The sequence below is a fragment of the Pseudophryne corroboree genome, chromosome 4, assembly GCF_028390025.1.
Source record: "Pseudophryne corroboree isolate aPseCor3 chromosome 4, aPseCor3.hap2, whole genome shotgun sequence".
Taxonomy (NCBI): domain Eukaryota; kingdom Metazoa; phylum Chordata; class Amphibia; order Anura; family Myobatrachidae; genus Pseudophryne; species Pseudophryne corroboree.
The window spans coordinates 772510476-772527955 of NC_086447.1; the positions used below are offsets into that span (position 1 = coordinate 772510476).

Genomic DNA, 17480 nt, shown 5'->3' on the forward strand with positions numbered 1-17480 from the left:
AAATATAAAATGGATGTATCCATTTTGGCACTGGGTATAAGATCATGTTCATTTCCTAGAGCTTATAGGATACAAGATATAAAATACACTGACTTTCCTAATTGTATTTTACGGAATCAGTTCAACTATTTTTATGTTTTTGTGTTTCTTTTGCTTTGTTTGAAGGCCGGAAACCTAAAGGCTTACAATGGATAATAGACACCACCATTGGTTACCCCAACGCAGATCCTATGGACATTCAAACTTGGATTCTGGGCTATCGGCCACCTACTGTCACACATGTGTACTACAGGTGAGAATATGTCCTGTTTTGTGCTTTATACACTATGGAGACTCAAGTAATTGGACACCTCCCCTTCCGACGAGCTAGCAGAATGGTGTGCTCCTGCTGCAGACACATGTTTTGTGAAGGTTATAAAACATGTAGGGGGGCACTAATTAGATAATATACTAATGAACTGGCTTGGCTGAAGGAGCTAAACGAGTTTCAAAAGAGGATCACAGAAAATTTGGTAGCCCAGATGGACTGGCCAGCCCCAAGTCCAAATGTTATCCCCATTGAGAACCTCTGGAACAAATTGGAGTGACCGGTGCATTCTAGACCGACCCAACCTCTTCAGTGTCGCAGTTGGTCACTGTATTTAAAGCAGAATGGCAAAACATACGCCTGCTGTTATCCAGGAACTTGTGTACAGTTTGCCAAGAAGGGTGTCTGCAGTAATCACTGCACGTAGTTGACCTCCAAAGTTCTGATGTCTATAAAATCTCATTGATCTATTTATTGTCAGTGTCCAATCACTTTTGTCTACATATTGCATATAGTCTCTCATTCAGCTTAGATAGCTGATTACCGAAAATCACAAATGAGCGATTTTCGGAAATCTGCGTATGTGTTGTGGCAGCACAGTGCATGTGCAAACCCTCATAGTGCGATCGCATCCCTGTTAGGTAGAGATCGGGCTGTGATTGACAGTGGGGGGCGTCGACGTGGCGTTGCGGTGGCATGGTTCGGATTGTTTTCATAGTGGCTGCGTGATGTCACATGAAGCCTCTCTGAGGGAAAAAAATTGGTGGTGGTGTGGCTGCACACGCAGTCATGCTGCATATGCAGGGGGGCATCCTCAAATCCCAGGTCAGCGATGTAATTGCAATTAAATTGTCATTACAACGCTGGGCGGCACTTTGCATGCTTGGCGGCCTTGCCCTGTGCTGGGCGACCCCAGTAGCAGATTCTGCTTTAGCACAATGTAGAAAGAACATGGTTTTTCTTAGCATGTTTTTCAAGAATTTGTGCTGCTGATTCATGTATTAAGATGTGTAAAGACCCATACACACTGGGCAACATTTTCCTAATGAGCGACTAGTGCTATATCGCTGAACTGTATATGGTTCAGCAGTATAGCACATACACACGGAACAATATCATTCAGTGATGTCATCCCCCGCATTCCCGAACATGCAGCTCAATGATGTAGTCACAGTTGTACTGCATGTTCGATAGACCATAGATGAACGTGTGTGCAAATCATTCATCATTCAGAGACACACACTGGACGATATGAGTGATAGATCTTTCGAAAAAAGATTGTTATTGTTTCATATCATACAGTATTATCGCCCACTGTTTTCGGGACTTTACTAATAATTATACATTTATGATTGAAAAGTTCTTGTGTTTGTCTTTGTTTTTTTTTTCTGTAAACGTAAAATAATCTCTATTATTGGGTATTAATTAATGTCTTCTGAGAGAAGGGGAAAATATAATGATGCGTTGGGGAGATGACTTAGTGCAGATATCAAATGGTCTTACTTTTGACATTTCACCAAACTTATATTGATTCGTATTGGTCAATACTCCGGCCACTGTGCCCAGAGAAATTATAGAATACTTTATTTTACTGTTCAACCAGAATTTATTCCATCAAAGATGTTCCCATGGAAACAGAAGCATTAACAGATTGGTTATATCAGCGCTTTGTGGAGAAAGAGGAGCTATTGTCACACTTCTATGAAACAGGTACAATATAAACTAATTTCTAAGATCCTAGATTAACTTCTGCAAACAATACCCAGTGGGTACGATCAGTTTTTGGTTTAGTCAAATAAAAGGTTAAAAAGAAAGAAATCTCAGACCATTTTGGTACACTGAAATATATGTATTTCTTTAGTGGATTAATCAATGTCCGTATCCAGTGCACTTCTGCACCTGGTGAGAATCGGTGATTTAGCCATTCTTCGAAACAAGATTTTTCTTGATCAATTTCTGCAGTGATTTTGTATCCAGATTTTAGTTTGCAGATTGCTTTTAGAGCCCCCTTTCTTGTCTTTCCATGATGCAAAATAGCATTGCTGTTTACATACTTCCAAAATTTAGGAGCACATAATCCTCAAATACTCCTCATCACTCGCACATATTAAAGTGTAATTTCTAAATAAAAATGTACTGTGGGCATGCCAGTCATAAAGCTGCATAGTCATGCACTGCAGTATGATGGATGTGGCTGAGGCAATTAGCGGCTAGCAGAGTCGGATTATAGGGGCCCGGGGCACTTCAGATAATGGGGCCCCTAATAAAGGGGCAGGCAGATGAATTATATATATATAGTGGGTCGAAGTGGGAATTTTGAAGTATGTAAGTTTAAAGGAGTAAAGTGTCCACTCCGGGGTGTACTGTTGCGCACGTCAAAGGCGTGCGCGCTGAAAAGGGGCGTGTCCTTAAGAGCCACTGGATGAGAGGGAGGACACATGGTGGAGGAAGGACTGAGGAGGGGGGGCATTGGGTGGGAGGAGGACATAATAGGTAGAGGGACAGAGGAGGGGGGGGATGCTGGGTGGGAGAGGGATATATTGTTGGGGATTGGGACACGGTGGGAGAGGGACATATTGGGGATTGGGACACTGGGTGGGAGAGGGTTGCAGTGTGGGAGAGGGGCACCAGATGAGAGGTGGGATGCAGGGTGTGAATAGGACATATTGGGGACAGGATAAGAGGAAGAGGGGGGGGCACAGGATGGAAGAGGGGCGCCAGGTGAGAGTGGGGTGAGCAGTGTGGGAGAGGATGCAGGGTGTGAGAGGGGTTGTGCAGGTTGGGAGAGGACGCAGGGTGAGAGGGGGTTGTGCAGGGTGGGAGAGGACGCATGGTGAGACGGGGATGTGCAGGGTGGGAGAGGATGCAGGGTGAGGGGGGGTTGTGCAGGGTGGGAGAGGACGCAGGGTGAGAGGGGGTTGTGCAGGGTGGGAGAGGACGCATGGTGAGACGGGGATGTGCAGGGTGGGAGAGGATGCAGGGTGAGGGGGGGTTGTGCAGGGTGGGAGAGGACGCAGGGTGAGAGGGGGTTGTGCAGGGTGGGAGAGGACGCATGGTGAGACGGGGATGTGCAGGGTGGGAGAGGATGCAGGGTGAGGGGGGGTTGTGCAGGGTGAGAGGTGGTTGTGCAGGGTGGGAGAGGACGCAGGGTGAGAGGGGGTTGTGCAGGGCTGGAGAGGACGCAGGTTGAGAGGGTATTGTGCTGTACAGGTTGGTAGAGGACGCAGGGTGAGAGGGGGTTGTGCAGGGTGGGAGAGGACGCAGGGTGAGAGGGGGATTGCGCAGGGTGGGAGAGGATACAGGGTGATAGTGGGGTGTGCAGGGTGGGAGAGGATGCAGGGTGAGAGGGGGGTGTGCAGGATGAGAGGGAGATGTGCAGGGTGAGAGGTGGTTGTACAGGGTGGGAGAGGACGCAGGGTGAGGGGATTGTGCAGGGTGGGAGAGGTCGCAGGGTGAGAGGGGATTATGCTGTACAGGGTGGGAGAGGATGCAGGGTGAGAGGGGGTTGTGCTGTGCAGGGTGGGAGAGGATGCAGGGTGAGAGGGGGTTTGTGCAGGGTGGGAGAGGACTCTGTGATAGTGGGGTGTGCAGAGTGGGAGAGGACACAGGATGAGAGGGGGTTGTGCAGGGTGAGAGGCGACGCAGGGTGAGAGGAGGGGTGTATGCAGGGTGAGAGGGGAGTGTAGGGTGGGAGAGGAACATCTTTGATGATTTTGATTTAATAATAAAGCCTACCAGTGGGCGCACTGCGTGGCTCCAGTGGCGGCAGGAACCAGGTGCACCCCATGTGGGAGCCCGGCAGGAGCAGGGCGCACCCCATGTGGGAGCCCGGCGGCGGCAGGAGCAGGGCGCACCCCATGTGGTAGCCTGGCGGCAGCAGGGACTAGCGCAAGTCACATCGCACATGGGCACCCGGCGGGTCTCTGGCAGGAACGGGAGCAACATCTATAAGTGCAGCAGGCTGGCCACTTCCTCCGCCTCCTGCTGCGCACAGCTGCCCTGTCCTGTCTTCTATGCACCTCTGGCGGCTACGAGTTTGCCTGTTGAGTGCTGCAGCTCAGATTGGTGAAGATCCGACGTGGCGGCTGACGGGGCCCTTTTAGAAAGGGGGGCCCGGGGTACTTACCCCCAGGAACCCCCCCTTAATCCTGCTCTGGCGGCTAGTATGATTATGGCAACGCAACGCATAATTTATCAAAACAGGAATTGTGAATACACAATGCTGATATCAAGACACAAAGTAGAAAAACAAACATGGCCTACTCCACATAATGGTATATTTTCAGCTTTCTTTAATGATCGCCCTCGCAGCCAACAAGTACCAGAGCTGTCCTGCTCACTCACTCTGTTCCTATTAACTCGATATCCACAATATGGAATTGTTCTGAGGCATTGCAGGAAAATGAAGTTGCTTAACTCGTGTTCTTTACTAAAGCATGGGGCTTGAGTGACTGAATGCTTGGTTATCTGAAGTACACAGATTGGAGGAAGCCAGTTTGATCACTGAATTATTGGTTTAAGGATATAGGGGTATATGCAATTGCGGTCGAATTCGCGGCAATTATCGCCGTTTTTTAATTCGACCAAATTCGCCAGGTGAATCCCGGCAGGTGCCTGCCGGGATTCACCATATTCAATGAAAAACGGATTCGCCAGAATCGCGGGCGAAAATCGGCCGATTTGGCGGATTTTGCCGCGATTTTAAAAAACGGGAAAAAAGTGAAAAACCCGGAAAAAAAATGGCGTGGGGTCCCCCCTCCAAAGCATAACCAGCCTCGGGCTCTTTGAGCTGGTCCTGGTTCTAAAAATGCAGGGGAAAAATTGGCCAGGGATCCCCCGTATTTTTAAAACCAGCACCGGGCTCTGCGCCTGATGCTGGTGCCAAAAATACGGGGGACAAAAAGAGTAGGGGTCCCCCGTATTTTTAACACCAGCATCGGGCTCCACTAGCTGGACAGATAATGCCACAGCCGGGGGTCACTTTTATGCCGTGCCCTGCGGCCGTGGCATCAAATATCCAACTAGTCACCCCTGGCCGGGGTACCCTGGGGGAGTGGGGACCCCTTCAATCAAGGGGTCCCCCCCCCCCCAGCCACCCAAGGGCCAGGGGTGAAGCCCGAGGCTGTCCCCCCCCCATCCAATGGGCTGCGGATGGGGGGGCTGATAGCCTTTGTGATAATAAAAAGATATTGTTTTTTCCATTAGTACTACAAGTCCCAGCAAGCCTCCCCCGCAAGCTGGTACTTGGAGAACCACAAGTACCAGCATGCGGGAGAAAAACGGGCCCGCTGGTACCTGTAGTACTACTGGAAAAAAAATACCCAAATAAAAACAGGACACAGACACCGTGACTTGTACAACTTTATTACATACTGCCGACACACACATACTTACCTATGTTGACACGCCGACTGCCACGGTCGCCGACGATCCGAGGGTACCTGTGAAAAAATTATACTCACCTTCCAGCGTCCAGAGGTACATCCACGTCCAGAGGTAAATCCACGTTCTTGGCAAAAAAACAAACCGAACACCGATCCATACCGGACTAGAAAGGGGTCCAATGTTTTCACATAAGACCCCTTTCTCCCGAATGCCGGGACATCACGTGACTCCTGTCACTGACGTCCCTTCAGCCAATCAGGAAGCGCTACTTCCGTGGCGCTCACCTGATTGGCTGTCCGCTGTCTGTACTGTGACAGCGCATCGCAAAGCCGCTCCATTACTTTCAATGGTGGGAACTTTGCGGGTAGCGGTGGGGTCACCCGCCGGTCAGCCGCTGACCGGCGGGTGACCTCACCGCTAGCCGCTAAGTTCCCACCATTGAATATAATGGAGGGAGCTGTGCGATGCGCTGTCACAGTGCAGACAGCGCTCAGCCAATCAGGTGAGCGCAACGAAGTTGCGCTTCCTGATTGGCTTAGAGACCTGTCAGTGACAGCTGTCACTGACAGGTCTCATTCGTGGAAAGGTGTCCCATGTGTCAGCATGGGACCCCTTTCAGTCCGTTTTTGGTGCGGGTATTTGCGTTTTCTTATTTTGCCAAGTCCGTGGATTTATCTCTGGACCATGGTTGAGGTGAGTATTTTGAACTTTTCTTTACAGGTATCCGTGGATTCTACATGGAGAAGAGGACCGATGTCGGCGTGTGAACATAGGTAAGTATGTGTGTGTCGACGTATGAAATAAAGTTTTACTGTCGACGGTGTGTGTGTCCTGTTTTTATTTGGGTATTTTTTTCCCAGTAGTACTACAGGTACCAGCGGGCCCGTTTTTCTCCCGCATGCTGGTACTTGTGGTTCTCCAAGTACCAGCTTGCGGGGGAGGCTTGCTGGGACTTGTAGTACTATTGGAAAAAACAATATCTTTTTATTATCACAAAGGCTATCAGCCCCCCCATCCGCAGCCCATTGGATGGGGGGGGACAGCCTCGGGCTTCACCCCTGGCCCTTGGGTGGCTGGGGGGGGGGGACCCCTTGATTGAAGGGGTCCCCACTCCCCCAGGGTACCCCGGCCAGGGGTGACTAGTTGGATATTTAATGCCACGGCCGCAGGGCACGGCATAAAAGTGACCCCCGGCTGTGGCATTATCTGTCCAGCTAGTGGAGCCCGATGCTGGTGTTAAAAATACGGGGGACCCCTACTCTTTTTGTCCCCCGTATTTTTGGCACCAGCACCAGGCGCAGAGCCCGGTGCTGGTTTTAAAAATACGGGGGATCCCCTGTCAATTTTTCCCCCGCATTTTTAGAACCAGGACCAGCTCAATGAGCCCGAGGCTGGTTATGCTTTGGAGGGGGGACCCCACGCCATTTTTTTTAATGATTTTACCCTTCCAGCATTAAAAAAAAAAAAAAAAAATATTTTAAAAAATATATAAATAATATTTGTGCCTCCCAAAAAAAAAAAAAAAGTACCTAATCCCTTCTAATATAAATAGATCTGCTATTCCCCAAAAAAAAAACACCAAAAAAAACATGTTTAAATTTTTTTTATTTGTTTTCACCCTCCAAAGTGTGGCGGATTGAAAATGACGAATTTGCTGTCTAAAAGCCCTGCTGTCGAATTTCCAAACTTGAATTGAATATGCTTTGGTCGAATTGCAGCACTTGTATCATTGCAGAAAAGTCGAATTTGCAAAAATTCGAATTTCAAAAAGTCGAATTTTGAAAGTCCGTTTTTTGGTCGGAAAGCACTGGATTGCATAGGGGAATTTTTTTTTTTGGTCGAAAATGACCCGAAATTCGACAATTTCGTGAATTCGACCACAATTGCATATACCCCATAGTCAGTCTGTTCATTAGGGACCAGTAACATCCCTGAATCACATTTATTTGTAACTTATTTATATAGCATATACATTATAGAGTATTTCAGTAATTCACGTCCGTTCCCGCGCCAGTGGTTCTTTCCTATCACGTGAACGCACAAGAGTTAATTTTTTTGCCAGAAACCAATAAACCTACCAGTATGTTCTTGCAGTGTTTGAGGAAACCCAGACAACATTGAAGCCCATACAACCCCCACACAGATAGTTTCTTGGCCCTGACCCCCGGAACTGTGAGGTAGTAATGTTTATTATTATGTCCTAGTTTAATTTAATTTCTAGGGCATTAGTCCCAGTGATGTTGCTACTTCCTATAGATTTGATGGGCTAATACTCTGTCTTGGTCGCCAGATAATTGTGAACTGATAGCATTATAATTGTTAGTTCAGCTAATAAAATTACTACTTCCACTCTCCCAGAAAAAGAATATAACACTCCTTTATTTTGCCTCCGTCTTCCAGGTGCTTTTCCTCCCCCGCAAGGACAGAAGAAAGCCATGCCAAGAGCAATGATTCTCAACAACATCTGGCTCTTCCTTGTACAGTCGCTGGCGTTTTTGTCAGGGTACATGTGGTACTGCGTTCTTCACTATTTTTATCAATGCCTATTTTAAAAGCTCAAGGGGACCTGAGGATTAAAATGTAGGCAATTTCAAGCTCTTGTGGAAGAGCATCATGTTATATGTGTGAATGTGAATAACATCACAGTCAAGAAACTAGCTGACGTTGTTTTTCTTTTTTTTTTTCTTTTTTTTTTCTTTTTTTTTTATAAATCTCTATATAATTTTATTTTATTATGATTGGTTTTTTTTTTTTTTGCATCTTAAGCTCTAATTGGGGCTATTTTAAACTCACGTGATAATATGGATCAGTGTCGGTGACCTGCTAATGTTTTTTTTAGCAAATGGGCATGAGTCCTTCTCGATCCTTTTTTTTTTTTTCTTCAAAGATGAAGGGTTTATTCATGACAGAACGCATCAACGTTTCCTAATAATAAAAACATTTTAATGGAATACACCTCTGCAATCTTAAAATTGTAGGTTGCAGCAACCCTGCCGTTATTTGTTTCCTTTAGTAATTGGGGGTTTGCCCAAGTTACCGCCCACAATACAAGACTGTGAAACGCGTTGATAGTTTGTTTTTATTTTAATTAACGATCGCCCAAGGAACGCGTTGTCATGAAGATTCTGGTGAGATTACATAGGAATAGGTGTCTGTTCTGTCCTGTTCGGTGTCCTTCATGGCATTACGAAATCATGTATCCAACATAACGAAGATCGAGATGTGTCATTCTTGTTTTATGTTTACCACAATGCACCTGGTTTACTTGTACAAGTCTCCTTATCTCTGAGGATGTCAATTTACCTGTAAAGTTAACAAATGTTTCTTTGTGTTAGTACGACTACGCACCATTTTGTATGTGAATTTTATCATTGTAGTGTTTTTTTCTCTTTTCTTCTTTAATTGCACTTTTTTTTCCAACCGTTATAATTCTGTGGACTGTATTTTTTTCCAAATAAGTGCTAAAGCTTTTAGATCCCACATCTGATGTTATTTCATCAGGAAAGTTCCTCAGCTGAAATTTCTTGTTATATTATTGTAATTCTGTCTTTATGGCACTACATATATTTGACAAGCAATGGGACATGGCCGGGGGGATGCTATTGTATTGCCAATGCAGAAGTGACTCTGACCATATGTGTCCAATATTCTATTAATCAATCCCTTGAATCCTTCACAGGAGCACAGCAGACGGGCGCTGATCTCTGGTGTTTAAGGGCATTGCAAAGTCCAGTTTTCATAGCACAATAGACAGATGTCTTTTACTATGCTGATCGGTTATAGTAATACCATGTAGAGGATAATTTGTATTTCAGAGGCTGTTTTCATCAATGAAATCCACAGCGGAGAAGGAAAAAAAAAAATTGGTGCCAAAATCTTTTTACCTATTCACTGCCCTAGAGGCCATCAGTGTATTTATAACCATGATAACTGGTTACATTTAATTGTAATTATAAGATGAAAAGGTGGAGAGGAGGTCATTTTGAATACATTGCTATGTACCTGCTACAATTGATTTAATACAATTTTTGTTTTCTTGCTGTAATGGAACAATATATTTGGGTCAAATAAGCCAAAAATTAAAATAACATGTTTTGTTTTTAGAAATAATTTGCTGACACTGAATTTTGCAAATTGCTTGTTATCCTTATGCATAGGACATGTTTGTTATAGAGAGAATACTCATATACAGCATGGACAGAAGTGAAGATTTCATTATCACCTGATCTATCAGTTTCTTAATGAACGAACGAGAGCGTCTACAGTCAATTTTGTTTAGAGCTCTTCTTTGTGATTAGATTTTGATTGGCATCTCATATAATAATGCTGATTATAAAGTGATATAAGGATACAGCTCAGAAAATATATGGGGAGTTCAAAAAGTCCCTTAACAGTAATTGTGTGCTAAGCAAGTCTCCCCGCAGAAAAAGTGTGCTGAGTGATATGGGAACATAATTGTTATTAAACACTTCATTTACCTGAAATAAAATAATTTGTTACATGCTAATCTTCATTAAGTGTTGAAAGTTTTGTCACTCACTGGCCCCCCACAGCTACAGAGGCGTTCTGAAGCCAGAGACGGTGCTCACTGTGAAGGGACTTTTTGAACTCCCTATATTAAGAATATGGACTCTGAACAGATGTCAATGTTTTCTAAAAGTATATAAACCTAGAAATGGTCATAAATAACATGTTTTCTTATTTTTCTTAACCAGTTCTTTGAAGGTGGTTATTTCTTTTAAATTAAGACATCAGACTTTATAAAAAAAAAGCTAACATCTGCCATTTATAATACAATTTAACATGATCAGCCACTTTCTTGACTTGTAATAGCAAGCCGTATGGGTGTAGATTTAAACCCACCTAGATCTTCATAATAAGGAAAAAAAAAAATCTGGGTTGTCCATTAAAATAAAATAAATATATATAGTTTTGTATAAAAGCTTGTATTCTCTACCATTTTATAGTTTTATGCATTCACTATTCTATCCAACTCTCAAGCATCAGGGCATTTTCGTACGTTTATTTTCTTTTCATAAAATGTAAAAGGCTGTATGTACAAAATGATTAATCAAACATGATGGTGATCGTACCTAGCACCCTCTGTTATTACGTTGCTAGAACCTTGGTAAGAGTGACTGCAATGTAGATTGACAATACTAAACTGCTAGTGAGTGATAAACTAAACGGTTTAGTAGCTTAAGTAAAACTGGTTTGTGTAATGTGGTTCTATAAAAGGAAGTTATGTATAATTTTCCATATGCAAAGTGGATAGAACGGTTTTGTTACAGCTCTAGGAGATCAAATTATTGGGGTTTTGGTTTAGAAAAGCAATCAATGGATAACCATACATTATGTATCATATCTATTGGATTGGTGCATTGAGCCATTTAACAGAAGATTTGTCATACGGTGACTGTCTGACCACTTATATATATATATATGTGTGTGTGTGTGTGTGTGTGTGTGTGTGTGTGTGTATATATATATATATATATATATATATATATATATATATAGTAAAAGTAACAATGAGCGGCACTCAGCAGACTTGTAGTAGAGAAAATGCAGTTAGTTTAATTGGATTAAACTAACTGCATTTTCTCTACTACAAGTCTGCTGAGTGCCGCTCATTGTTACTTTTACTGCATACTGGGAGATTGCATTTATCTTACCTGGGAGGGCACCGCAGCCAGTTATCCACATGAGCAGGGAGTGCCGGGACTAACAATTTGGATATATATATATATATATATATATATATATATATATATATATATATATATATATATATATATATATTTTTTTTTTTTATGGGTGGTCTTCAGTTTGCCGGCTGTCGGGATCCCAGCGCACAGTATACCGGGGCCAGAATCCCGACAGCCGGCATACCAACACTTTTTCTCCCTCTTGGGGGTCCACACCCCCCTGGAGGGAGAATAGATAGCGTGGCACAAGGGGCTCATTTGCGCTCGCCCAGCTGTCGGTATGCCGGCGGTTGGGATTCCGGCGCCGGTATGCTGGTCGCCCGGAGCCCAGCCGCCGGCATACACTACTACACATACACACACATATATAAATGTGTCAAATTATAGTGTCCCCCTAATGATTGTGGTGAACCAAATGTGAGGCTGTTATAGGTGAACCGTGGCGATCATAAAATACATAGGATCTGTGGCTGGCTGACTTTTAGCTGGCATTTCACTTGGTTTTAATAAGACGCAGAACCTGTGTAATTCATGAGTGTCCCGGTTTAAAGGGATGGTATGGTAAGCCTAGGCTGTAACAATTTGCCAGTGAATGATCCTATTTCCCACGACAGATTGCCACATACATAGCAATTTGATTAGCGGTTAAGTTAATTTAGATCAATTTGGGCAGATATCAGTGGTCTTGAGTTGCAAACAATTGTACTTTGCAGTGTGGTGACCAAATTAAAACAGTCTGTGTTGCTACTTGCTGTTTGATCGAGCAGATGAAATTGTGGCTATGAGGAATTCATTGATTCCTCATAGCCACATCAGGCGTGCATCTGATGTGATCAGTTCAACCAATTGCAATCTAGTAAATCATTCAGCGTGTGGGGATGCTTTAAGCTTGTGCTGAGAAAAAGGGCCTGGCCGTTTATTACCATGATTTGAAGTTAGTAGGTATGGTGAATGTTGGCATTGTATTTTATTTAACCACTCAAAGGTGATTTTTTTTTCTAAGATTATGAAAGGGATTTCATTGTTTTAATTGTAATTGCTTTTCCCATAGTGACAATATTTAAAAAAAAAAAAATGATATATATAATATTAGTTTCTGCTGCCTTGTGGATGAAATGCTACACTTATTGCTGTTTTAAGACGCGTGCATCAAACTTGTGTATGATGTACAGTTTTTAGCATAAAATGTAGGGGAAATTTACTAAAGTGCGTTTGTAGAAGTGGAGATGTTGCCCGTAGTTGCCAATGAGATTCTAGCTATCCTCTTCTAGAAGGTGATAGATAAAGGATAAGCAGAATCTGATTGGTTGCTATGGGCAACATCTGCACTTCTTACTTCAATTGAAGTCGGAACTACCGTCTAGTCGGAAAGGCGGCAATTTTCCTACTTTTTTAGGTCGAATCGTTATTCGACCTGTTCAATGCAGCTGCTATTTTTCCGACTTATCGGAAAACACGTGGATCGGTGGATTAGCCGAGTTTTGACGGATTAGTCCCATTTTCGACAGTCAATCCACTTAAAAAAAAAAAAAAAAGTCGATTTGGCATTGTCGAAAACGGTCAAAACCAGTCTGATTTACCCACTAATTGAATACTGCATTGTCTGATCCTCTCTGTTGGAGAGGATCCGACTTGCATTGAATAGACCCCTTAGTAAATAAACCCTTAGAATCATATGACTGAGTTGTGTGGATAAAATTTTGCTTACAGCCTACATTTTTCCTCAAACCAATAAGGCTTGTCACTTTTTTCGGTTACAAGCTAAACATACTTTGTATTTAATAACAATTAACTGCTCGGGTCAAATTGACTATACAGCGTTTTTCTGTGCTGCCATGTCTTCAGCAGTGTCAGCCGCTGGATTTAAAGGGTCAACTAAATTGAGCAGCTCTTTCGATACACATTCGACCTGCATGCAAGTTATCACTTTAAGAAATGTCTTCTCTGCTTGGACTCCTTTATTACTCTGCCCCACACACTGCGATTTCAGGCAATTGGGCACCATCAAAATTTGATTGTATTATTTTGTATATGTGGAAAATGTAGTTGAAATATGATTAGCCTCCTCCTCTGACCACATAAACAGGCCACAGTGAACTGCAAAAGCTTCTGCACCCAAACTGTTGCTTGGCACTTACGCCAAGTGGCAGGATAGGTACACTTGTGGTCAGTACACATCAGACCTGAACAAGGAGCTCGCATCACTCACATTTACCTTATTACTTTTCTGATTTGCTCAGTGAAGCTGATCAGGTAAAATGAGAACTCTCAAGTGCTGCTGTTCAACCATAAGACAGCAGAACCCTTTTGTTATAATGTTCATTTATAAAATCAAAGATTAACGGAATCCCCTGCAATAATGCTGTGATATTGATACGTGTCCATTATATTGGGTTGTAGGACATAAAAAAGAAAATGATAAAAAATCTTCAAACATAAAATATATGGCTGTGTTATCAAATACCATGGGTTATATTTAAACTGCAATAGGAATCAATTCTAAACCAGGCTGGTTTAGCATTGATTTTTTTACTCTTTCAAGCTATTGGTTAAAACCTCCTATGATCAGCGACATTCAAAAACAGACATGTGGTAGTCGTGGGTCTTATCAGCTGATTCAATTCTGCATGGTGTGCCGCCGAATTTGATACCGTTTGTGGCAGCGCATATATGTGCCTATTATGGTAGGCTGTAACAGTGCTGGTGTCCTGCGCACTTCCATGGAATGCAAGAAAAAATGTGTTGACCTTTCAGAGCGGCACATCAGGGATAGCACGCAGATTTGAATTTGCCAATAAACTGGGCAATCTGGAAATGGATTTATAATCCGAAAAATAGGTTTTACAGCGTTGCACTAAACAGTACATTCTAAATGCAGCCTCTTAGAATGTATTCAGTATTAGACTTCAATTTTTCTTTTTCTCTTTCATCCACTAGGGGACACTGAAGATCTCAGACAGCTGGGGTTGTGAAGGATGCAGACCGGAGGTAGCGCAGTATAATAAAAAAAAAAAAAATATGCACAGCTGGCTCCTCCCCCCTGCACGCCCCCTAATCCCTCCAGTTTGAAAAATTGTGCTGGAGGTGGCAGGACAGGAAAGGAGCTCTTGCTCCATAAGAAGAATTTTTGTATTTCTGTAAGCCAATCCAACCTACTGAAAGGAGGGTGAAGGCTCCCAAAAACTGTGACAATAGTTTTAGTGAGATAAAGATCCCGTTGGAAGGGATCAGCATCTCACTTAGAAGATCTCAAGACTGCACTGAGTAACTTGGGCAATGGGGCAGCAGGCACCTTTATTCCCTAGTAGTAGTTTGTCCCCATAGCAGCGGGCACAGGGTGGCACCTAAAGCATAGTCACCACTGCGCGCGGAGGGTGCGGACTTAGACCCGGCGGCGCTGAGACGCATTCAGCCGGGTAGCAGGCTCCGGAGTGGCCACAGAGCAGGTAGGCAGACTCCAGCGGGAGGGACCGCAGGCAGATGGAGGCGCACTGATAGCGGTACTGAGTAATAGGGGAGGACAGGAGCGGAACAGTCCTCTCTTGGCGGGCGCTCTGACAGATTTTCTCCACACTGTATATGTTAGGAGAGGAGGAGGAGGGAGCGGTTTACAAGTCGCAATGTGACTACAAAATTTGGACAGCAGCCATCTTAGTTTTCTCTTAGGCGCGCTGTTAGAGCGGGCAGTCAGGGGGAGGTCTTATTAGTTACTCTGTCACGGACTGAGCTAGCATAGAGAATTGCAGCCAAAGACAGCTACTTCTGTAATAGCGCTGGCTCTAGGTTACAGAGAATTTTAAGCCACTGCAGAGATCTGATATAAGATATTAAATGTATATATTTTTCTACCAAAGGGCTCTGTTGACAGGTCCTGTGGAGGACAAGCACAGAATTCTCAACCCGGTTGACTCAAGCTGTATCAACAGTTGGTGGTCTGGGGGTTGTAAACGTCAAGCTTGTTAAGATTTATAAAAAAATTAATTTTTTTCTATTATTGCTAAAGTTTTTTTTAGCATAATTCCAGCTGTGTGACTATCAAACTCTTCATTGCTCCCTATATACCGAAGGTCTTTCTCTTCCTATTCTAATAGGGTGAAAGTCCTGCTGATTGGTGTGTGTGTTTTAACAAGCACCAGCCAAGACCACAAAGACTTGTTACGTATGCTCAAAATGTTAGAGCACTAATGTTGGCAGCTCCGGGGTGTGCGACACATGTTTGGGAATGGACGCACAACCTGGGTGCAGTGGTCCGTCCGGGTCATGGGAACATGCCCTGGCAGATATATCTAAGGAAATGGCAGAATCCCGCAAACATCATTTAGAATGGGCTGCAGGCTTTTCCAAAAGTATGGAGGAATTCCTAATTAGAATTACTCCACCCTGACAGGTACAAAAGAATGTGCGTAAAAAAGTTAAGAAACCCCTCCCTATGCTACAAGAGGAGGAGGGTCTCATAGAGGAAGATGAGGAGGGAGAGTCTGTAGAGGCGTTAGTGGATATAAATCCTCAGGAGGAAGATACTGAGGTCAAGGGGTTAGAATCCCTTAACTTTAAGGAAGAATACGTTAAGGAACCTGATGTCTTTGATCTATTTGAGTCTCAGAAACCGCAGACAGCAGTATTCCTGATTCCTCAGACTCTCTAAGCTCAAATGGGAGAGGCATGGAAGCAGCCAGATAGATGCTTCCAAATTCCCAAAAAGTCCACAGCTAATTATCCACTGTCCAAGGCAGTCATGTCCAAATGGGAGGTTCCTCAGATTGTAGACACCTCCCTGGCTAGACTGTCAAAGAAGATAATCTTGCCAGTACCAAATGTGACTACACTAAAGGATGTGTCAGATCGTAAGTTGGAAAAGACACTAAAATCCATCTTTGTGGCTGCAGGTGCATCACACAGACCTACGATTATCAGTGCTTGGGTAAATAAGGCTATTGTTGTATGGACTGGTCAAATTGTTCAGGCAGTGGTGGAAGATAACAGCCAGGAAGAAATATTTTGACTAGCAGAGCATATCCGAGAGTCGGCCATGTACATTTGCCAAGCTACAAAGGATGCTAGCAGGATAGCGTCACATCTTGGTTTCAGCCATATCGGCCGGAAGGATTCTGTGGCTCAGGGAATGGAAAGTGGATTCTGATTCTAAGAAGGCAGTGGATGCGATCCCCTTTTGTAGGGGAGGCTTTATTTGGTCCGGAATTAGACAAGTGGATTTCACAAGCAACAGCGGGGAAATCTACTTTTTTGCCTACCATGTATCCTAAAGCTGCGCCACCGGTCAGAAGAAGTTACTTGGTCCAGTATTCAATTCCTTTAGGTCTCAGTCCTTTCGTGCTAGAGGAAGAGGTTTTTCCGGTCACGCTCGTGAAAACAGAGGCAGAGGCCGTTCCCAGTCCACAGCCCGAGAACAGGACTCTAAACCAACAGACAAGACTGTGGCATGACTGTCTCCCAGCTCACCTTGGGTCTCCTTCTTGGTGGGCGTACAGTTGGAAAGGTTTCGGGAGAACTGGGCTGAAAACTCACCAGAAATCTGGATCAATAATTATTTCCCAGGGATACAAATTGATTTTCTGAGCCGACCTCAGTCAGTTCTTTACGACAGGCATTCCTCGATGCCCTCAAAGAGAAAAGGCATTGGACATGGCTATTCAAAAATTACTTCAGAAAGAAGTAATTATGTCTCTCCCAACTCCTGAAAGAGGAACAAGATTTTATTCAAATCTTTCTGTGGTGCCAAAGTTGGATGGATCTGTCAGGCCAGTCCTCAATTTAAAGGCATTAAACCAGTTCCTGACGGTTTACAGATTTAAGATGGAATCCATAGTGTCTATTATTGCGGGACTGGTCATCAGGAGTACATGGTGTCCATTGACATAAAGGGTGTTTACCTCCATGTCCCAATTTGGACCCCACACCAAGCCTATTTACGGTTTGCAGTGGACAGGTCTCATTACCAGTTCAGAGCTCTACCGTTCGGCCTATCAGCCCCGAGAGTCTACACAAAGGTCATGGTGGTGAAATTGAGATCGTTAGGGTTAACGATAATACCGTATCTGGACGACCTTCTGATCAAAGCT

The 17480-nt window shown here is 43.9% G+C and overlaps 1 protein-coding gene across 2 annotated transcripts in view; it reads left to right on the forward strand.

Moving 5' to 3' along the window:
• LPGAT1 (lysophosphatidylglycerol acyltransferase 1) overlaps positions 1 to 10381 on the forward strand; it is a 301292-nt gene extending 290911 nt beyond the window's left edge. For both annotated transcript variants that reach the window (XM_063918251.1, XM_063918252.1), the window contains 3 exons: positions 166 to 292; positions 1911 to 2017; positions 8093 to 10381. In XM_063918251.1, the coding sequence (XP_063774321.1) occupies positions 166 to 292; positions 1911 to 2017; positions 8093 to 8244 (386 nt within the window). In that variant the 3' untranslated portion in view covers positions 8245 to 10381. The remainder of the gene's footprint in view (positions 1 to 165; positions 293 to 1910; positions 2018 to 8092) is intronic.
• The last annotated feature ends 7099 nt before the right edge of the window (positions 10382 to 17480 follow it).